Source organism: Corythoichthys intestinalis, chromosome 11, assembly GCF_030265065.1.
Source record: "Corythoichthys intestinalis isolate RoL2023-P3 chromosome 11, ASM3026506v1, whole genome shotgun sequence".
Classification (NCBI taxonomy): Eukaryota; Metazoa; Chordata; class Actinopteri; order Syngnathiformes; family Syngnathidae; genus Corythoichthys; species Corythoichthys intestinalis.
Window position 1 is genome coordinate 40,941,831 of NC_080405.1, and position 20,662 is coordinate 40,962,492.

A 20,662-nucleotide genomic window follows, 5' to 3' on the forward strand; every position below is an offset into this window, starting at 1 on the left:
GAATCATGATCACTCAATGCCAGCCTTCCCAGTCAATATGGTCTAACCAGTCCAGTCCTAAATGTAGAACTACCCAGATTAGTTGACATACAACTGAAGTAGTGCTGCAACGATTAATCAATTGACTCGAGTAATTCGATTAGAAAAAACCTTCAAATTAAATTTTGCTGATTCGAGTATTCATTTAATTAAAGTGGCAGTGTGATGTTTGTTTTGAAAGTGTTTGCATTTATTTTTATTGATTTGGTAGGATTTTAATGCATTCGTAATTTGGTTTATAGGTATATTTATGTGTTCTTTGTGGGAATATTTGATTTGTTAAGAGCATTGTTAAAGGAAAAAAACATTAGCAATCTATAGCATTTAAGCTAGCCATACAAGTTAGCCAATTGTTCTTCTGTTATACGTAGATCCTGATTTTTTTATTTTTTTTTAATATTTTAGGCTAAACTCAGGTATTTAAATTTATGTTCATAATCCCATTTCTCAATTATTCGAACTAACTAGTTCATAGATTAATCGACTACTAAAATTATCGATAGCTGCCGCCCTAAACTGAAGCAAAGCAAAAATTTGCTTATTTTGAATTTGCTATCAGGATTGTTCGAGAAAAAAAAAGGATGAATAAATACATTAAAACCATCATTCTATGAAGAACAATGCCTCCTTTTTCTGATTTTATTCATCTCTCAAAGCAAAATTAGTGGTGTGTTCCCAACTTCCACAACACTGATGTCTTTTTACTCATCTCTTGGCACTCTAAAAAATGTTTGATACCTTTGAAAAATGAAATAGTATTTCAGTTTGTATCTGTAGCTAGCAACATAACATTCATAGTTCCTTTTCAGAAAGCAGTTTTTGGTGACAATGTACTAGTACATTTACAGTTTCTGTGTTAAACCACATTATCAGCTTCTATTTAATTTGCATAATTCTTTGCAAACATTTCAGAAATACTGATAAGGGTTGAGAAGTTGAATAAAAGTTTAATGTACAGTCAAATTTCATGAACTTGTCGTCTGCACATATTTGAAATACCTCAACATGCAAACTAATTATGGTTATATGAAATCAGCTGAAAATATTGTGATTGTCCTGAAATCATATACTTCAGGGAGGTTTTTTTTTCTTCAACTTTTGAAAGTCCCAATTTAAAAAGCGTCAGGTAGCTTATTTAAAAAATAAAACATCTAATATTCACACAAAGTAAAGGTGACTGTCAAGAGCTCGACTATTTGTTGTGTCAGTCATATCGACTAATGAACTTTGATGATCTAAACGCCAGAATCAAGTTTTTTTTTTTTTTTCTTTATACAGATACCTAAAAAAGTCAGGAATCATTATGTTAATCAACTACAACAACCAAAGTAAGGGTAATTCTAGCCATACCCCACAACGTCAACAACAGTGACTCTTGGAAACAGTCCTACGCATGCGCAGACATGTACCAGCCTGTCAAATTGAGCTTGCGACTCATTGCCATTTGCCTCCCTGTAGAGTCGAACTCACGATTAAATGTTTTATGACCGCACATACGACATGGACAAAGGTGCGAATATCAATTATACTGAAAGTTAAAATTAGAAAACCTAACGTCCGACCTCTTTTCCAACTAATTTAGCAAGCTCACCGGCTACCCTGGTGGGCTTGTTGACGTTCCATGCTGGTCATGCTAGCTGTTAGCATCCAGGCATAAGCACTTCAAACAGTTTAAAGACGCTCGGAAAGCAGCAGACGAACGTATTACACAGTGCTATATCATATGTATGTGAGAAAACAAGTCAAATTGGTACTTACCCCGTCCTAGATGGTTAATACTATGCCGTTGCCCCAGTCCCCTACATCGAAATGAGATTGGTTGTCGTGACGTGTAAGCGCCCCCATTGGCTAAACGTAGGAAACGCACCACCCAGAATCCCCACGGTCTCAAAGAAAGTCTTTTAGTGTGAAAATTCTGATGAACTAATTTGAAGTAATGTGTAATGGGAAACTGTAGCAAGCAAATATTTCAGATATTTTTTAAAGATTCTGCATAATATATACCCAGATAATGCATACATGGCGCCAAGGGTGTACGTTTGGTCATAAGCGAATTTTAAGGGGAGGCCAGGTGGTCCAGGCCCTCCCCTGGTGGCCGAAAAGTGTCATTGTGAAACAGTGAAATTATTTTTCGAGCACCTTAGACAGTCGTTTGCTTTGATTGGATTTTTTTTTTTTTTTTTTTTTTTTTTTTTGATTGAAGCAACTTTTGGGGGGGATTGAATTATTTAGACACAAATGTCCTAATCATAATATGGCCCAAACACAAAAAGGATAGCTTCAATCAAAGATATCTTAAAGATATCTTTTACAATGAAAATTTAAGTGTTCAAATGCAAATTTTTCAATCTCAAATATTTTTTCGCATTCAAAAACTTTTTTCTATGATAGAAATTTTTCTTTTTTTGATTGAAGTGACTTTTTTTGGTTGAAAATATATATTCTGATTGAAGCCACTTTTTTTTTTTTTTTTTAATTGAAGTAACTTTTTTTCGATTGAATAATAAAGACACAGATCTACCTTCATATTGATCCGCCCAGGGGCTACAATTTTTGACTCGGGTAACTACATTGGCATGACACCGGCGGGCATACCAAATTCAATGGATGACGATCTTGGCGAAAAGTATTGCCTCAGCAGCCTGATTTGGAATTTAGAATGATGGGAAACAAAAAACGCTCATTGTCAACTTATTATTTTAAACATTCTTGTAAGTTAATTTATTGCAGACACTGCGTTTTGGGGTCATCAACATGTTGTGCCCCCTCTGCCCCAAAAGTCAAACTCCGCCTATGAGTTTGGTCTCAATATTGGTAGGGACGATATCACAGAATAACCCTCGTGTACACTTTTTGCTGGGGACGGGGCTTTGATAAGACCATTAAAAAGACCAAACAGATTGGGTGAACAGGGAGTCAGAGCTACATTTCTCACAAATATCAATCTAATTAATTGATACGCTAAATGATCAATACCTTCAGGTAAAACACTACTGCTTTTGTCCACAAGCACAGCCAAACCCCCCAAAAAATGAAAGCTTATTTAGGCTGCTTTAAGACCACATAAATAAAATTGAAAATTGGGGAGAAGGGGGTAAACCTCGATTCGCTACATTTCTCCCAGTTTAATTAACGTCAACAGTAGAAAACAGGATATTTCTCTCTGTAGCAGCTTTCTACTCGAGTTCGGGAAATTCACACAAATTAATGTTATGCTAACTCTGATGCAGGTCGGACTTTCAAAAATTTGTGGTGTGTTCCCAACTTCCACAACATTGATGTCTTTTTACATTACTTACAGTGGCTGCTGCTGGCAGGAAAAAACCCAAATATTCCTTGTCTTCAAAGGAGGCGGCATGTATTAGTGTCGGGGCTTTGAATGCGTGTGTATGGGGGAGGTCAAGTCATCAGCCAATCAAACGTGCATTTGTGGGGGAAAAAATGGACTGGCACATTCAGCAAGTGAAAAGGGGTCAATGTAAGTTTGAACATAATGAAAGTAATTTCACTTATTAACGGTAGGGTCAATTTTATACTTACAACCTATGGGAAGACAATCATAATCGCCTATATAACTGAAGTCATTATACAATGCAAATAAGGTTGCTTAAAAGTTGGTTGGGACGATTTCAGCATCCTGAAAAGTTGGTAGTGTTATGTCCCTACCGTCCCTATGCAAACCTACGCCCTAGCACGGCACGATTTCTTGATATTGACAACAATGTTTTTTTTTTTGTAAACTTTATCTGGAAATGTGACTCATTCGTTTTATGGTTGCCCCTTTAGTGCTACAGTTTGGAAAGAATTTAAGAAGTACATCATGTGAAAGATCAAAAATAAGATTGTGTTGGATAGGAGAACAATTATTACTGTGTTTAAGTCTAAAGATTTTATATATATATATATATATATATATATATATATATATATATATATATATATATATATATATTTACAGGGGTGCACATAAGTGGTCCGCATGCGCGCATGCGTACTGGACGTAGACAAATGCGCTGGCCCTCAACGGCTTCCATACGCTTTTGCGTACCGATGGCTGACCACTGTATTTGCGGCGGACACGAGAAAATAACTTCTCAAAATTTTGAAGAGGCAGGCCACGCTGAGTAATTACTTTAGTGATGGGACAAAATGAGCCGAGGTTCCGAAGCTTGTGTCGAGTAATGGGAGGGGGGTTTCCACGAAGCTTGTAGCGAGGCGCGCTTCATTTCGGCAAAACCCGGAAATGATGACGCGGGAAGCCTCGCCGGCGGCCGGCGGCCGGCTGAATCTCGTGAGTGCTTCAGAAGTGATCCAACGTTTGGCGCACATTGCAAAAACAGGACAGACAACGGTATAAATTGGTTGCAAAATGCAATGGCGATCGCCTGTTATCTCACATTTTGTGGATTTCGGGCTCCTGTACTTGTTACATCTGTGCGCAACAGTGCAACCAGTGCAATCTTTTTTCGAGCATTGTCCTTTGCTTGCGATGGAACCTGCGCGAAAAGAGCGATCCTCCCCTGTATGGGAACATTTTGATTTGATTGCTTTCAATAAGGTAAGGGAGAAAAACTACTTTAATATAAATGTGAGTGTGTGTGTGTACCTATCTGAACCAAACATCAACAGAATGAACAATCCATTAGTGTACTGGGAGGCACAAAAGAATACCTACCCAAATTTATATAAACTGGCACTCACATTTCTCTGCACCCCAGCTTCATCTGTGCCTTGTGAAAGAATATTTTCTAAAGCTGGTGAAATATTTTCCAAAAAAAAAAAGAAACTGTTTAAAGCCAGCCACTGTGGGAAAGCTATTATTTCTAAATAAAAATGAATAACAAATTACCCTTAGCACTTGTTGTATTTTGTTCACATACTAAATTACTAACACAAGCACATTCATATCTTTGTCTTAAGCAAATAGCCATTGAATTCTTAACAATGTTGACCTCTTGGGCTTATAGACCACTTGATGGCGCCATAGGGTAAATGAAGCACCATGAAGCTTTGCTACATGTGCAAACCAATTGGCTGCAAAGCTTCATTGCTTCATGAGGCTTCATTTGGCCATCACTAAATTACTTCCTTGTTCCCCCACCCCTGTCAAAAGACAGAAAGACGACAGAGACGTCACCAGAGCTACCGAAAAAAAGGACTTTTGCTGAAAAGTGGCTACAGGAGGTACCATGGCTAGAAGCAAATGATGCTCGCACGGAAATGCGGTACAAAATGTGCCGTGAGAATCCCAATGTCGCCGATAAAAGCAGCGCATTTTATGTAGAGTCAAAGAATTTCAGCCATCCAAACTTTGAAAAGCACGAAAAAAACAGAGCATGTGGCAATTAAGCAAACTATCGATGTCAAACAGGACCCCACTCGCCCTATGGACAAGTGGCGGAATAAAGGTAATGAACAGCGACATGCACTGACAAACGTGTTTTTGCTCGCATTTTACAAAGCTAAACATGCACGTTCAATGAGGTCTTATGAGGAGGATATCCCACTTTTAAAAAGGCTTGGAGTTAATGTGGGAGCCGCATAATGCCCTTTATTTTGAATTGGTGCTTCTTATTTCTTTACATTTCACTTCAAAGTAATGGCAATTTTGTTGTGCCAGTTGATGTTAATCAAGCATTAATTGTTAATATAATTAATTAAAGTTAATTGGCTCTAAGTAAAGCTTGTCATAAATGTATCGCATCAGGCGGGTCGGCTCTCAAGCTCAATGAGGACCAAGTCACATCTCCAGGTCCTCCTCTGAGAACCTGAGCAAAAAAACTATGTGCACCCCTGTATATATATATATATATATATATATATATATATATATATATATATATATATATATATATATATATATAAACAAAAATGTAATAATTAACCTCTATATTCGGTTAGGGAATTCCATTCACAAATCCAAATTTATAAAAAAAAATCCCAAATTCTGAATTATTTTGTAAATTGATGTATATTTCAATTCTTTTACTATACCGGAAATAACAAATAAAAGATGTAAATCTGTATATTTTAAACAAATAAATAGTTGAACCCCCCCCCCCCCCCCCCCAAAAAAAAATTCAAAACGTTTCTATCGGTTTAAATGTATAAATTTCTATTTTCATGTTATTTAAAATGACCTTTTATAGTTCCGTTTTATTTCACGTATACGTGTGCATTCGTATGCGTTTTTCTTTTATCACGGTCAATCGATTTGGTGAATTTGTATGTTATTTTTATACAAAGTGCCACTTGTGCTGATCTTAGACCGTCTTTAAACTCTAGATGGCAGTGTGTGGTTACGTTGCTTCCAATTCCCCCGAAGAAGACAAGCTGCTAAAGCGTAGAAGAAGAAACCCACTGTTTTTTTTCTCTCTCCCCAGCTGTGTTCAGCAGCATCCCGTCAACATTTATCAACAATATCGCTACTAATGAAATAAATTCCACACCGGGAGAAGAAAATAGAAATTCCATGTGTTTACAGCGGTGACGAAGGTGAGTGCTATCCCCCCCCCCCCATGTTTTGCCAGTGTATGAGTTATCTTGCAGCAAATTTGCAATTATTTTATATTTACTCTAAACATCTAAATCATACATTCAAGAAGCCTGAGAGAACCATGACTATGATTTGTCCTACTGATGACTTCCTAACTGTGTTGCTTTGTGCACTTTAAGATGGCAGGGAGAGGCAGGCTGGTGTCCTGTTTATGTTTTGGTCTGTTTGGTGTCCTTTGCTGGGTGTGGGTCTCCTTTGCGTCATTCCCTGATGAGCATCACTATGATGCAGTGGACCAAGGACTTTTTAAACCCCAAAGTGCTCTCGCTGACATGGAGTTTGCCCCAATGAGTTCTTACCGTGGACCTGGCAACCAAGATGAGCGAAGTAACAAGGAGCTGCCTATTATCCTGTGGTGGAGCGGAGGCTTATTCCCACATTTTCCTGGGGATACTGAACGAATTGACTGTGCCACCTCGTCCTGTCTGGCTACAAGTAATCGCAAGGTACTAGGAAGAGGGATTGTTAAACTTTTCAAAGGTGTTAACTCATTGGCTGCCATTGTCAGCGACAGACGTCCAATTCATTTTAACTGGGCTGGATGACAGTGATGTTTTAAAAGTCTTGTTCAAGCAGTATTTTTTCAATTTGTATGATCATCAGGTTCAGCTGTACAAAAGGACCTCATCCATCATCTTCTACGGGACAGACTTTCGAGCCTACGAAGCACCGCTCCCTCGTCTGCCCCACCAGACGTGGGCTCTGTTCCACGAAGAGTCCCCCATGAATAACTACCTCCTCTCACACAGCCCTGGCATCAGGCTGTTCAATTACACCGCCACGTTTCGTCGAGAGTCCGACTACCCTTTAACCCTGCAGTGGCTCCCATCTCTGAGCTACCTGTTGGAGCCAACGGCGGTATCTCTGAAGGAGAAGAACCAGCTGAGGAGGGAAGGCTTGGCCCCTGTACTCTACATGCAATCTCACTGCGACGTGCCTTCTGATAGAGACCGATACATACGAGAGCTCATGAAGTACATCCAGGTAATGCACACATTACGACATATATCGCCAAAATGATTTTATGTATTGCCTTAAATTCCTTTTAGCATCGCTATCGTTAAAGTTAATCCATAATAAATGTAAACTACTCGATATTTCTAAAATCAATGCATGCATAATGACCACTAAATGTCCCTATACTAGCAAAGCGTGTGTAATAAATTACCACACAGCATGAACACGATGCGTTAATAAAAGAAAAAAATCAGTTAATGAAGATTTTAAAATAGTTTAAATAAATAAATAAATAAATGAAGTGGCAAACACATGTAGCCAATCTTACTACACTAGGAAAGTGAAGATCATCATAAATAATATCCTTTAAAAAAAAAAAAAAAAAAAGGCCCTCGTTTGTTTACTTATTTTTATGTTGCAGCACAACTATGGGTTTCATATTTGTGGCAGGTCTTTTTAATATCTATCCAAAATGAAGGGGGGGCTGTCATAATCATATTGTGCCCATATAGCTATCGTAAAGTTGGGCAATGTAATGTGGTCCAAAAATGCTTTGTACTCCAGTAATTTGACGTTTACCCCCCGCCCCCACCCCCAATTTTATCCAATAACATTTGCAATAATAATAAACCACCAATTAAAAAAGAAAAACTTCGAATCAATATATTTCCAAGACCTACGTCATCGCGAAATAAGTCTGGCAGCCCGCCGGGCTTATAAACAGTAGGGGAAACGGAATTTTATCATCTTTCTGGATTTAATACAGCGGTCTACATATTGTATGCAGTTTAAAAATATCTGTGATTGGCTCCAGCATCCCCTTGTGAAGATAAGCAGAACTGAAGACAAATACAGGTAGTCCCCGGTTTACGAATGAGTTCCATTCCTGTAACCTGGATTTCCACGGAAGTTGGAATTCACCCTCTAGACACCCTCTAACTTAAAAAAAATAAAATAAAAAAATCCAAAAGCATGTATTGTGCATCATTGTACTGTCAACTTACAATTGTGGCTTATTAGAGCCTACAAAACCCAAAACATCCCTAAATCTAAAAAAATAACTATCCAAAAACGTGTATTATACGTCATTGTACTGTCCTCGCCAAGATGTCGGAGCTAAGCTCTAGCTAGACAGCGAGCTAAGCTCCAAACTGACAGACGTCCGTGTGGTTTGCTGACTTTATTCAGCTGCTCATGACATTAACACTTGCAGAATGTAACTAAAATAAAATGAAACTAAATAAGTCTCATCTTCAATAGCAGCAATTCAAATTTGCATTTACAATTAGCTGCTGATACAGCAATAACAAACGATTAGCATGTATCAGTTAGCGTCTGCATCAAATACAATACTTAAACTCGCCCCAAGTATTCCACCACAATTGAAAACTCACAATAAACAGTACAAAAGGAGCTATATACAGTCGTCGCCTCTAGATGCTTCACAACCAACAAATGTGGGCGCAGGCTGTCACCTCTTTACTCAGCTGCGTTCTTCCTCATATGTGCTTGTGTGGGATGGGCAGTGTGTAAATGGCTCGCGTACGAAAGTACAACCTGCTCTGCGCTTCCTGCGCTAAATAAAAAGCATGCGTCACAAAACAAAAGTCAACATTAAAAAAAGAAAACGACGAGACAGGCGTCGTAAAGTCGGAATCACGTAAGTCGGGTACGTCGTGACCCGGGGACAGTGTTGTTAATCTTACTTTTAAAAAGTAATTGAGTTAGTAACTCAGTTACCTCATTATAAGAGTAATTAGTTACTCGGCAAAGTGACTGGTGTTACTTTTCATGTTTTACACGTTATTACATGATACATTGTATAACGTCTTTCACATCAAATATTCTTATATCCCCCCCCACCCAAAAAAAAAAACAAACAGGTCACACTATGTGAAGTTCAAAGGGTTTTTGGGACAATAGACCCTAGCCTAATTCTTTACCCTAAACGTAACTAGACACAGGGGTATTGCGGGGATTGTGATAACTAGATTGTAACCTTTGCTATGTTTGGAAGTCATTTAATGTTGTGAATCAACCGTTAAAGTTGTTAAAATTCCTCCCGTTATTGCATTAGTTCCCTTCTGTCTACTTTTGACATGTGAAAGTTTTAAAACTGTTTCATCATTTAAAGATAGATACAAGTCAAGGTTTTGCCAATTTAGGAGTATTTTAGATTTAAAAAAAAGTTACTTAGGTTCGTTAGGAAGGTTCGCTACAAAAGAGCCTTCCTGAGAAGTCTACTGTTTTAAGATGGCGGCTGTTTACTAATGTCGGCGACTCTGTCATTTCGCATGTAGTTCTATATACTGTACATGTGATATCTACCGTAGCATCATGTTGGCATAGTTTGTAGTTTGTTTTTGACCATTGTCGACGAATAAATTGTCAACCTCAGGTGGATTCTTACGGTAAATGTCTGAACAACAAAGCTCTGCCTGCTCATCTAGAAGACACGTCCACCGCCACAGGTGAAGAGGCCTCCTTCATGACGTTTGTCAGCCGCTACAAGTTCCACCTGGCACTGGAGAATGGCCTGTGCCCAGACTACATGACTGAGAAGCTGTGGCGGCCCCTCCACCAGGGCTGCGTTCCCATTTACCGGGGCTCTCCCGTTGCGGCGGACTGGATGCCCAACAACCACTCTGTCATTTTCATCGACGACTTCCCTTCACCTAAAGCACTCGCCGACTTCCTTAAGTTTCTAGATGAAAACGACAACGAATATGCCAAATATTTGGAGTTCAAAAACATTCACAGCGTTACCAACGCTCGTTTGCTGGAGGCTCTGGAGACCCGCGAATGGGGGGTTAACGACATGAGCAAACCCAACTACTTAAATGGATTTGAGTGCTATGTGTGCGACCGGGAGAACGCCAGGCATGCTGCAGAGCGAGCCAATAGAAAAGCTCCTGAGACCAACCCGCCTCCAAAAGCAAAGATGGCTTCCAGCGCTCATATGGGATGCCCTCTGCCCAGCCCGAGCTATGGAGAAGTCCAAGACCTGCCGGAACATGATGGGTGAGTCTGTTCTAAACTTTTCACTTATGCTTTCTATTTTATTTTTATGGGATCTCATTTGGCTGTGTGGGCAACTAATCAAGTCAATTATTTTAAAATCACTGGAAACATTGAATTTCCTTCATACGTTTTTCAGAATTTTTGTTGTTAGGATCCAATTAAACATTGATGTTTGGCTTTGCTCTTAAATATGCACTACAGTTTGATGATTATTCCCAAAAATACAGGATTTAACTCACACTTTCATGTATGATTTTTTTTGAGAGTCAATTCATCTGCTTGTAAATAAATCACGTTCTGTTACATACTCTGCTCTTAACATTTTAGTGGCAAATCATCATAGGAAGCAAAAAATATGTTCTGAGAAAGGTTGATAACTTGGACTATCATTAATTATCATTCTAAAGCAAGATCAGATGTTTGCGGTTATTTTTGCGTTAATTAAATTCATTTTTACCCTCTTTTTCTATTAGTAACAATAAAATATTACGAGACTATTTTTTAAAAAATGTAAAATATTTTTAAATGATTTTTTTTCATGAATACAAATATTTGTTGTTTTTCAACATATTTTAAAACATTTTTTTTTTTTTACGAGATATATATATTTTTTTAATTAACCCCAAAAAGAAAACATTCTTTTTTTAGATTAAGAAATACACAAATAAAAAAAAAAATTTTTAAAAACCTTTAATAAAAAATATATTTTATTAAAAGAAAAAAACTTTTTAGACAAACACGGAACAATATTTGCTGGTTTTCTTTCTTTTAAAAATGAATCAATAATATTTACTTTTATTCCTGAGTTTTTTTTGTTTTTGTTTTTTTAACATTATAAAAATTTTATTAATAACAAGAGAATATTTTTTTTCCTTTTTTAAATTGATGTAGAAATAATTGCCCAAAAAATTTACTTCGATTGTTTTTTAGAAATAATTAAATAAATACAAAAGAGAATATATATATATATATATTATTTTTTGTAATATTTAAAATGTAAAAGGATCCAGGGAATTTTTTTTAATCCGTCTATTTACTGTTAAAACGCTTAAAAAGAGGATTTGGACATTTTTTAATAATGTGCCGAAATGATTTATAATCTATCAAAATTGTTGTGGACTAACTCATTTCCTGCCCTTGACGGTGACAAACATCAAACCATCGTAACAAAGATAAAATGAGCAAACATAAAAATTCAGTTTTTAACCAATTCACTTCCATGGTTGTCTATTGCCGTCCATGGTAGTGAATCAGTTAACTTGAAAACCAATTAATCGTGGCGTCCCCAGTCTTAACCATCCGCTAACAGCCTCATCTAATATGCTCTGCACGCCTAATTCAAACATGTCCTGCGATAGATCTAATGTTAACAAACGTGTCCGCAGATGGTTGCAAATGTGGCCTCAGGACTACTGGCATAGCCTGGACCAAGCGGAAGGGCTGGAGTCCCTGATAAGAACTAACGAATCGGATCCGGCACTGTTGTGGAAGCACATCCAAAGAATCGCTGTGAGCCGAGCCAGAGGCAAACACTGACGTCGGCCTTGAACGGGCCAGGGAAGATGGAGCGCATCCAGGAGTCCAGATGTGCTCCACACCACGCAGACACTTTTCTTTTTTTAATGAGTGACTGAAGCGCACACCTTATGTGCACCTGTGCCCAAAACTATCGTTCCCTCATGGGCAGTTGAATGGATTTTTTTTCATTATATAAGGCACATACTTTGAGGTTCAATAATGTCAAGGTGCTGGGCATTAACTTTAAACTGTGTGCAGAGCAGTTGCTCCACAGGGGGACATTGTCATTGTCGGGGGAGACATGTTTGCATTGGAGTGAAGCCAAGCTGGAATCTAGTGTGCCAAGTGAACGCTGTCCAACTGTGTGCGAGGACAATCAGGACAGAAGCAACTAGACTTAATTAATTTTTCACCTTTTTTTTTTTTTTCAAACAAGTGACTTAATGATGTTATGTGACAATGCAAAGATAATGAGTTGCCGTAATTTTCAGACTATAGATCTCTACTTTTTTCCCCTCATTTCAAATCCTGCAGCTTATAGTCCAGCTCGGATCTTTTACATCCATTCAAAAGTAAGATAATTTACCGGATGACACAAAAGGACATCGTTCATAAGCATTCATGAATGCTCATGGCAGTGTCATGTCATAATTATGAAGGTCTTATGGTACCACTGCCAAATAAAGTGTTACCGAATGCTATAACTTGCAATTAATGAAACAACTGAAGAAATAATTAGCACAGAACATGAAATTTGATTGTTATTTACATCTGCAACGCTGCAATGCATATTAGGAGGCATGTTGGACGACAACAGTGTTGACAGCAGGTGGCAGCACTGTCCCCCCCAAGGGAATGAATGAAGCTCCTTGAAGCAATGAAGCTTTGAAGCCAATTGGTTCAAAGCTTTGAAGCTTATGAGGCTTTGAAGCCAATTGGTTCAAAGCTTCATGGTGGTTCATTTGATCTTACGACTGCCTTATTAACCGGTAATACTATTTGACAGCGGCAGCATATCTTTTGGTGTAAATATCCCATAATACAGTGAGGACAGCTGTGGCTTATAGTCAGAGGCATAGCAAGGGTCCCCGGGGACCAAGCAACAAGCAAAATGGGGCCCTTCGAGCGTGTGCAAGTAAGGGGGACAGTTGGACTTGGAGCAATAGAAGAAAGAGTAGCAACACAAAAATACCACCATCGGATGCGGAGGTATTTACCTTTGTGTGAAATCAGTAGTCAGATTGGCCCTACGACCCACCAAATTCAAATTATTCCGTAAAAACCACTGATTGGTGGACTACTGACCGAAATGAGTATTACATTTGCTAATAAAATTGTTTAGGATTATTTTAGATACATATGTTATATTTTTCTTCTAGAGTATTCGACGAGGAATACGATAGACCCATGAATAGACTTTTTGGAAAAATCACCATTTCTTTAAGTAGTCACATGAATAATGAGGTGGCCTGTGAATATCTACGAAAAACAACTCTGCAAGGACTTTCCAGAGAGTGCTTGGTGAGTCACTCTTTAAACAATCACTTGGTATTAATAGCTGATTGGACTTTCCTAAACATGTATAATCTTCGTGACATGGTTAATGCTGATTGGGATTGATAACAGAATCTTTAGATAATCTGCGAAATGATTCCATGGTATTGAAACACTCCCTACAATTGTCGCTGCGACAATGCAGCAAAGCTGCGTTTGCTAAATCTGTTGGCCCCCGCTGGGCCCCTGCTGGCTGGAGGCCCTAGGCAATTGCCTGGTTTGCCTAATGGGACGCAACGCTTCTGTTTATAGTCCAAAGCGGTTTATCAATGGACAAATACCGTTTTCATGTCAAATTTGGTGGGTGGCGGCTTATAGTCCGAAAATTACAGTACATAGCTTGACATTTTTTGACATTTTCTCAAGACTGTTAATAAGGCAAGTCACTTTTTAGTAATTTAAAGACAAATATCAACTATGATTTTGTATTTTAATTATTTATATATTTTGTAATGTAAATGAATTTATAAACAAATAAAACGTTCTGGGCTGCAGCTATCGAATATTTTAGTAGTCGATTAATCAATGGACTAGTTAGTTCGTATAATCGAGTAATCGGATAAGAAACATTAAAATACCTGAGCTGAGCCTCAAACGGTATAATTTTTTTTTTTTTAAATGAGGATCTGTGTACAACAAAAGAATAATGGGCTAACTTACATAGAAAAAGTCCGTTAGCTTAAATGCTATAAAATGCAAGTTTTTTTTTTTTTTTTTTTTTTTTTTTTTACAATGCTCTTAAATGGTTCAGACACATATTCCCACAAAAAACTTCTAAATATACCTATAAACTAAATTATAAATGCATTAAAAAACATTAGCTCAAACAAAAACTTAGCTTGCGTTGGTATTAACAGGGAGCAGTTGGATTCAGCTACGTATGTGAAAAGAGGCAGACCAGGCAGTGTATCCGCCCTAATCAATAAAACGAAATGCAAACACTTTCAAAATAAACCATTACAACGCCACTTTAAACAAATACTCGAAGCAAAAAAATTTAATTCGAGTATTTTTTTCTAATCGAGTACTCGAGTTAATCGATTAATCGTTGCAGCACTAAAAACATTACTAAAGCTTGAAAATATTAAAATTGATAAAAAACAGAAAAACACTCGTTGCAACTTTAAGTTTTTCTTTTTTTTAACTGGATATGAATGCATGTTTTAGTGCCACTGACGGCGCTAGACGTCCATTCCATTTGTACGGAGGGGCGAATGAACAAAGAGTCATAATGGATTGGATGTCTAGCGCCGTCAATGGCAACCAGTGAGTTAATGAGTGTCCTGTAAGGGTTAGAAAAACATTTTGAAAATCAGAATTCATGCATGAAAGTGGCAAAAAAGTATTCAAATATATGTATACAGTGCCTTGCAAAAGTATTCGGCCCCCTTGAATCTTGCAACCTTTCGCCACATTTCAGGCTTCAAACATAAAGATATGAAATTTAATTTTTTGTCAAGAATCAACAACAAGTGGGACACAATCGTGAAGTGGAACAACATTTATTGGATAGTTTAAACTTTTTTAACAAATAAAAAACTGAAAAGTGGGGCGTGCAATATTATTCGGCCCCTTTACTTTCAGTGCAGCAAACTCACTCCAGAAGTTCAGTGAGGATCTCTGAATGATCCAATGTTGTCCTAAATGACCGATGATGATAAATAGAATCCACCTGTGTGTAATCAAGTCTCCGTATAAATGCACCTGCTCTGTGATAGTCTCAGGGTTCTGTTTAAAGTGCAGAGAGCATTATGAAAACCAAGGAACACACCAGGCAGGACCGAGATACTGTTGTGGAGAAGTTTAAAGCCAGATTTGGATACAAAAAGATTTCCCAAGCTTTAAACATCTCAAGGAGCACTGTGCAAGCCATCATATTGAAATGGAAGGAGCATCAGACCACCGCAAATCTACCAAGACCCGGCCGTCCTTCCAAACTTTCTTCTCAGACAAGGAGAAAACTGATCAGAGATGCAGCCAAGAGGCCCATGATCACTCTGGATGAACTGCAGAGATCTACAGCTGAGGTGGGAGAGTCTGTCCATAGGAGTACACTGCACAAATCTGGCCTTTATGGAAGAGTGGCAAGAAGAAAGCCATTTCTCAAAGATATCCATAAAATGTCTCGTTTAAAGTTTGCCACAAGCCACCTGGGAGACACACCAAACATGTGGAAGAAGGTGCTCTGGTCAGATGAAACCAAAATTGAACTTTTTGGCCACAGTGCAAAATGATATGTTTGGCGTAAAAGCAACACAGCTCATCACCCTGAACACACCATCCCCACTGTCAAACATGGTGGTGGCAGCATCATGGTTTGGGCCTGCTTTTCTTCAGCAGGGACAGGGAAGATGGTTAAAATTGACGGGAAGATGGGTGCAGCCAAATACAGGAACATTCTGGAAGAAAACCTGTTGGTATCTGCACAAGACCTGAGACTGGGACGGAGATTTATCTTCCAACAGGACAATGATCCAAAACATAAAGCCAAATCTACAATGGAATGGTTCAAAAATAAACGTATCCAGGTGTTAGAATGGCCAAGTCAAAGTCCAGACCTGAATCCAATTGAGAATCTGTGGAAAGAGCTGAAGACTGCTGTTCACAAACACTCTCCATCCAACCTCACTGAGCTCGAGCTGTTTTGCAAGGAAGAATGGGCAAGAATGTCAGTCTCTCGATGTGCAAAACTGATAAAAACATCCCCAAGCGACTTGCAGCTGTAATTGGAGCAAAAGGTGGCGCTACAAAGTATTAACGCAAGGGAGCCGAATAATATTGCACGCCCCACTTTTCAGTTTTTTATTTGTTAAAAAAGTTTAAATTATCCAATAAATTTTGTTCAACATCACGATTGTGTCCCACTTGTTGTTGATTCTTGACAAAAAATTAAAATTTTATATCTTTATGTTTGAAGCCTGAAATGTGGCGAAAGGTTGCAAGGTTCAAGGGGGCCGAATACTTTTGCAAGGCACTGTATATAGGTAGACATATAACTTTGGATTCCATTTGACTGCTGTTTTATTTTTACCGAGCAGTTGCTGCCAATAGTATAACAATAACATACGCGCAATGAATTTTTAAAAAAATTGTGTGTACAACATGCAAACCAGCACACTATATTTGTTACGTTTTGATACCTGGATGAATGTTTTATTTTGTGAACAAGCAACAAACATTTTTTTTCTAATCAGAATGTATAACAAAGTCATAGTTAAGTAAATATAAATATATTTTCCTCAAAAACTGCAGTTCTGTATTATTGAATTTGGGTTTGGAGTTAAGCACAAGTTGAGTTTTTTTCTCCCAATGAATTATTCTCACTTGCTGCCATTAACAATAATAGATCTGATGTGCAATCCATTTAAACTGGATTGCTTAGTGACAAACTAATTCAAATTCACAGCAAAAGGATAAAAATTTAAATTAAAAAAAAAAAAAGCCGCAGTTGACAGATCATTATCAATGGCACTAAAATAGTTCAACATTTGCATCTACTGAGAATGTGTTTAAATTGGAATTGGAAAAATAATGAAATCAATGAATCTCTAAGACATTTTGCCATTTAATCCTTTATAGGGCAAGTGATTCTATTTGGTCATTCAAAAAAAAAAAATCTTTAAAATGAATAATCAATGCCGTTCCTAGAACAACTGGGTGGGATGACTTTCCATGCTGGTCATTTAAGTCCAGTAAGTTCACTACCTGTTGATTTTGAGTTACTTCCTATCGATTTTGGAACATTTCCGTGAACTTCCTGTTGTTATTGAGTCACTTCCAGTTAATTTTAGGGCCTTTCGGTGTCACTTGCTATTAGTTTTAGGACATTTTAAGGTTCTTAACCTTGCTAAAAGTACTGAACCCCACAAGTTTCACACGTGAATTCCCCGAACCCTTCAGAATTGGATAATAAAGCAATTATTTTCAAATTCATAACCGATATATCTAAGCTAGCAAGCTAATAATTTAGCAAATTCCCATTCAAAATCCCTCTCATTTTGACAGCACGTTTTATAAACAGGTCAAAATTTGAGACCACGCTGCCTGTTGGTCTGTTGTTGTATTCCCTCATAGCAAGTGCGATTCAATCTTCCACTGAGCAAACCAATTCTTCCTCCCATCCGATTGAGGACTAGGAGTTAAAAGGATCAAGCCAGTAAATTGGTAGCAAACCAGTCCAAAACCTGGTCTAAAAAGCCACTTTGCCCAGATTTCATCAGCGTACGAAAATAGGGCTCTGAGTTTCTTTACCTTCGCCGAACCCCTTAGACTTACTCATCGAACCCAGGTTAAGAACCACTGTTTTAAGGTCACTTCCTGTGGACTTAAGGACATTTATAGTCACTTTCTGTCTACATTAGTTCACTTCGTATCCATCTTGGGATGTTTATGTGTCACTTTCTGTTAATTTTGGGACATTTTTTAGGTCACTTTTGATTTTGCGGGATTTCCTATTGATATCGGTCACTTCCAATTAATTTTGGGGCATTTCTGTGTCACTTGCTATTGATTTTAGGACAATTTTGGGTCACTTCTTGTTGACTTTAGGAACTTTCTAGTCACGTCCTCTGTACAGTAGTTCACGTCCTATTAAATTTTCAGACATTTTTGGGTCACTTCTTTTGATTTTGGGGCATTTCCTATTGATATCGGTCACCTTCTGTTGATTTTTGGGGCATTTCCGTGTAACTTTCAGTTGGTATCGAGTCAGTTCCAGTTAATTTTGGGGCATATCTGTGTCACTTGCTGTTGATTTAATTGATTGATTGATTGATTTTCAATTTTGGGTCACTTCTTGTTGACTTTAGGAACTTTCTAGTCTCTTCCTGTGTACAGTAGCTCACTTCCTATTAATTTTGGGACATTTCTGGGTCACTTCCTGTGGATTTTGGGGCATTTCCAGGCCAATTCTTGTCCATTTGTTGAATTCAAAATGAATCAAAATAAAACTGAATGAATGAATGAATGAATGAATTAAAATAGTTGACATTGATATTTGGGTCATTTCTTTTGATTTCAGGGGCATTTTCTATTGATATCAGTCACTTTCTGTTGATTTTGGGGCATTTCCGTGTAACTTTCTGTTGCTATCGAGTCAGTTCCAGTTAATTTTGGGGCATTTCTGTGTAATTTGCTATTGATTTTAGGACATTTTTGGATCACTTCTTGTTGACTTTAGAAACTTTCTAGTCACTTCCTCTGTACAGTAGCTCACTTCTTATTAATTTTTCGGACATTTTTGGGTTACGTCTTGTTGACTTTAGAAACTTTCTATTCACTTCTTCTGTACAGTAGCTCACTTCCTATTAATTTTGGCGCATTTTTGGGTCACTTTTGATTTTTAGGGCATTTTCTAGTGGTATCGGTCACCTTCTGTTGATTTTTGAGGCATTTCCGTGTAACTTTCTGTTGCTATCGAGTCACTTCCAGGTAATTTGGGGACATTTCTGTGTCACTTGCTATTGATTTTAGGACAATTTTGGGTCACTTCTCGTTGACTTTAGGACCTTAGCTTAGCTCACTTCCTATTAATTTGGGGATATTTCTGGGTCACTTCCTGTGGATTTTGGGGCATTTCCAGGCCAATTCTTGTTTATTTGTTGAATTCAAAATGAATCAAAACAAATAAACTCTGGTTATGAATTACAATACTTTAAGTTGATTTTTTCAATGAGTGCCCTATAAAGGATTAAAGCTAAAACACACCTATTCAACAAATTCGAATGCAAAATTTCCTCATGGTACAATTACATATGGGCTTAATTGCAGCCGATGTGCCGACAAATAGTTGAGTCACTTTCACCAGCAGGAAGAAGAACACAAACATGTTTGGCCAATGAAAATCTGGTCTTGCGTGAAAAGAATCTGAAGTAATTATTTTTATTGCTCGTTACAGTCTCTTGGCTCACCCTAAACCTCCATCCTTCTTGCATTTGAAGCAGTCCAAACTTGGTGGAAGAAGGCCGCTTCTCACTTTAAATGCAAATGAAGAACCGCTGCGATCAATCGAAGGCTGCAGAGTAGCAGCTTTCACAGTGGACTTTGCCTCCGTGCAGGAACATGTTGTCGATGAGGTCGCCCATCGGTTTCCAGCATGAAGCACACTGAAAAATAGGGAGGCTGTCATTTAAAAATTGTATTTATTTTACAATCACGAATTTCTTTCCACAACACACCTTGATGATGACTTGAATATAGCAAGAAAAACATCATCATCATCATCCCAGAATTAGAGGACATTTTACTTACCTTTTAAAATTTGAAATAATCCACATACAAAATATTAAAACATGCCATTTCTGAGTCAATTTACTTGTCCTGAGACCAAACCTTAAAAACACTAAGAAAATAATGCTTGAAAATGATTTAACAAATACCAAATAAGCATGGTATCCACCTTAAAATGCTATTTGTTTCCCACCCCAATAATGACCAAATTGAATCTCAAATACAACAGTTAAATTGCATTTTAAATGCCATTTTCTTAATTTATGATTGTTGTCTCTGCCAAGTGTAAGGACATTTGTTTTGATTGACATTGTTATTCATGAAATGTGTCCTAAAACAAAAAGCAACTGTGTTGTCGCATAACCTTATTGGCATAGCATAAGTATGCAGTAAATCACAAAAATAGCAACAGCAATTTTATTTCCTTGCTTCTATTTGACATTTTTTGAAATAAAATACTATAAAAATAATCTTTACATAATTTTGTTCTTTATGTCAGCAGTAACAGCTAGCTAAACACCTAACTTCTGCTCCTTGAAGAATGCTAACATTACACCTGATTTGCTCCAGTTACTGTTATTATGCCAAATATTGTAAAATATCAAATCATGTAGTGCTGCAACGATTAACCGATTAACTTGAGTATTCGATTAGAGAAACAGATTCGAATTAAAATTTGCTGCTTCGTGTATTCGTTTAATTAAAGTGGCATTGTAATGGTTTATTTTGAACGTGTATGCATTTAGTTTTATTAATTTGGGTCGATACACTGCCCTCTTGTCTGCCTCA

At 37.6% G+C, this 20,662-nt stretch overlaps 3 protein-coding genes across 6 annotated transcripts in view; 1 reads left to right on the plus strand and 2 right to left on the minus strand.

Moving 5' to 3' along the window:
- rab9b (RAB9B, member RAS oncogene family) overlaps positions 1–1,877 on the minus strand; it is a 27,530-nt gene extending 25,653 nt beyond the window's left edge. The window contains exon 1 of one of the 3 annotated variants that reach the window (XR_009064819.1): positions 1,798–1,877. The gene's annotated coding sequence lies outside the window, so the exon portion shown is untranslated. The remainder of the gene's footprint in view (positions 1–1,797) is intronic. The other 2 variants (XM_057850332.1, XM_057850331.1) reach the window with 2 other exon arrangements.
- Positions 1,878–6,381: 4,504 nt separating this feature from the next.
- Positions 6,382–14,336, plus strand: fut11 (fucosyltransferase 11 (alpha (1,3) fucosyltransferase)). The gene is made up of 5 exons (XM_057849354.1): positions 6,382–6,534; positions 6,715–7,041; positions 7,199–7,579; positions 9,951–10,573; positions 11,959–14,336. The coding sequence occupies exons 2-5, from the start codon at positions 6,715–6,717 to the stop codon at positions 12,107–12,109; spliced, it is 1,482 nt and encodes a 493-aa protein (XP_057705337.1). The 5' UTR covers positions 6,382–6,534; the 3' UTR covers positions 12,110–14,336.
- Positions 14,337–16,620: 2,284 nt separating this feature from the next.
- Positions 16,621–20,662, minus strand: part of znf185 (zinc finger protein 185 with LIM domain) — a 61,714-nt gene continuing 57,672 nt past the window's right edge. Inside the window, exon 32 of one of the 2 annotated variants that reach the window (XM_057850624.1) lies at positions 16,621–19,749. In XM_057850624.1, the coding sequence (XP_057706607.1) occupies positions 19,648–19,749 (102 nt within the window). In that variant the 3' untranslated portion in view covers positions 16,621–19,647. The remainder of the gene's footprint in view (positions 19,750–20,662) is intronic. The other variant, XM_057850622.1, reaches the window with a different exon arrangement.